The sequence below is a fragment of the Habropoda laboriosa genome, unplaced genomic scaffold (assembly GCF_001263275.1).
Source record: "Habropoda laboriosa isolate 0110345459 unplaced genomic scaffold, ASM126327v1 scaffold22, whole genome shotgun sequence".
In the NCBI taxonomy this organism is placed as follows: domain Eukaryota; kingdom Metazoa; phylum Arthropoda; class Insecta; order Hymenoptera; family Apidae; genus Habropoda; species Habropoda laboriosa.
In genome coordinates, this window is record NW_017100261.1 from 2,627,239 (window position 1) to 2,629,971 (window position 2,733).

Consider the following 2,733-nt stretch of genomic DNA (forward strand, 5'->3'; position numbering starts at 1 on the left):
TTCCCACTTTTTTCATTATGTATAATTTTTTATTACCCTCTTTCACGTAATATTAATATTTAGAAGTCACTGCTTAAAACACTGAAACTTTTTAAAATTGCAGCGGTGCTATAGTTATGCTCCGCAGTGTCATAGAGAAATAATATTTGAAACAAAACTTGCATGGTTTCCAGAGGGACATACAGTATTGTAATCGATTTGTTGTTACTCTGCTCTTTTTTAAATTGAATGTCTAATATTTCTTCTCGAATTCCATTTTACGTAAATTTTACGTAAAAAAGATCACGTATTCTGTATAATAGTTCATAGAGACTCCTGGTCACTCGTATACTCAAATTATTTAAATACATTTCCTTCGCTTCCGAAAAATTTTTAACACCTTTCACATATAGATCTGTAATATTCAACTGATGAATATCAGAATTCAGAGAAAAAATTTTGTAATTCTCAAGTATCTACTGTTCAAAATATTTCTCAAAAACTAAGCGTGTGAGTCTATTAGGTTCACCTTAACCGGACAATATTTTCAAACGCACACCCTAAAATATCAAAAATTTCGACTCCACAGAAAAAATTTTGCAATTCTCAAGCACTGCTCGAAATATTTTTCAAAAAATTAAGCGTGCGAGTCTACTGTACTCACTTTGACCGAATAAGAATTAACCTCCCACGTTAAAATATCAAAAATTTCGACTCCACAGAAAAAATTTTGCAATTCTCAAGCACTGCTCGAAATATTTTTCAAAAAATTAAGCGTGCGAGTCTACTGTACTCACTTTGACCGAATAAGAATTAACCTCCCACGTTAAAATATCAAAAATTTCGACTCCACAGAAAAAATTTTGCAATTCTCAAGCACTGCTCAAAATATTTTTCAAAAAACCAAGAGTGCGAGTCCACTGTACTCACTTTGACCGGATAAGAATTAACCTCCCACGCTAAAATTTCAAAAATTTCGACTCCACAGAAAAAATTTTGCAATTCTCAAGCACTGCTCAAAATATTTTTCAAAAAACCAAGAGTGCGAGTCTACTGTACTCACTTTGACCGGATAAGAATTAACCTCCCACGTTAAAATATCAAAAATTTCGACTCCACAGAAAAAATTTTGCAATTCTCAAGCACTGCTCAAAATATTTTTCAAAAAACCAAGAGTGCGAGTCTACTGTACTCACTTTGACCGGATAAGAATTAACCTCCCACGTTAAAATATCAAAAATTTCGACTCCACAGAAAAAATTTTGCAATTCTCAAGCACTGCTCAAAATATTTTTCAAAAAACCAAGAGTGCGAGTCTACTGTACTCACTTTGACCGGATAAGAATTAACCTCCCACGTTAAAATATCAAAAATTTCGACTCCACAGAAAAAATTTTGCAATTCTCAAGCACTGCTCAAAATATTTTTCAAAAAACCAAGAGTGCGAGTCTACTGTACTCACTTTGACCGGATAAGAATTAACCTCCCACGTTAAAATATCAAAAATTTCGACTCCACAGAAAAAATTTTGCAATTCTCAAGCACTGCTCAAAATATTTTTCAAAAAATTAAGCGTGCGAGTCTACTGTACTCACTTTGACCGGATAAGAATTAACCTCCCGCGCTAAAATATCAAAAATTTCGACTCCACAGAAAAAATTTTGCAATTCTCAAGCACTGCTCAAAATATTTTTCAAAAAACCAAGAGTGCGAGTCCACTGTACTCACTTTGACCGGATAAGAATTAACCTCCCACGCTAAAATTTCAAAAATTTCGACTCCACAGAAAAAATTTTGCAATTCTCAAGCACTGCTCAAAATATTTTTCAAAAAATTAAGCGTGCGAGTCTACTGTACTCACTTTGACCGGATAAGAATTAACCTCCCACGCTAAAATATCAAAAATTTCGACTCCACAGAAAAAATTTTGCAATTCTCAAGCACTGCTCAAAATATTTTTCAAAAAATTAAGCGTGCGAGTCTACTGTACTCACTTTGACCGGATAAGAATTAACCTCCCACGCTAAAATATCAAAAATTTCGACTCCACAGAAAAAATTTTGCAATTCTCAAGCACTGCTCAAAATATTTTTCAAAAAATTAAGCGTGCGAGTCTACTGTACTCACTTTGACCGGATAAGAATTAACCTCCCACGCTAAAATATCAAAAATTTCGACTCCACAGAAAAAATTTTGCAATTCTCAAGCACTGCTCAACACACTTTTCAAAAAAACTACACATACGAGTCTGTCGAATTCACCTTGACCGGACAAGGGCTCTAAAAGCACGCCTAAAGATATCCAAAATTTGATCACTATCGTGAATCACTCTATGTACACTTCCTTCGATCGAGTCGGCGATCCAAAGTGCAAGCTGTGTCGAACATTAAAACGCGATAATTCAAGTTCGCGATAAAACCGTTAAAACACGAGGACAGTTAAACGAAGCAACCTGATCGATCTGTTTCTCACGAGGAGGGAAGACGAGAGAGCTTACGCCAGTGATAAAGAACCTTCGGTGTCTCTCATCTCCACCGATATCTCGCTGTCATTTTCCACTTACCCATCACGAACCATCCCAGCAGGAAGCCTGATAACAACATGATGATCAACTTGGTGAAAGAAATCTGCGGCCTGTTCGACGGAAACGTCAGCATCTCTGGTCTTCTCGATCGTATCTGCGAGTAGATGAGCAAAGCCATGAGCATCGTACCGAATGCACCACCGATCACCATGTAAAGTGGTATACGTTGC

At 36.0% G+C, this 2,733-nt stretch overlaps 1 protein-coding gene across 1 annotated transcript in view; it reads right to left on the minus strand.

Moving 5' to 3' along the window:
* The window catches only part of LOC108572771, a 47,917-nt gene that overhangs the window by 1,792 nt on the left and 43,392 nt on the right, over window positions 1–2,733 (minus strand). Inside the window, exon 6 of the mRNA XM_017935053.1 lies at window positions 2,543–2,733. This exon is cut by the window's right edge and continues 37 nt beyond it. Within this exon, the coding sequence (XP_017790542.1) occupies window positions 2,543–2,733 (191 nt within the window). The remainder of the gene's footprint in view (window positions 1–2,542) is intronic.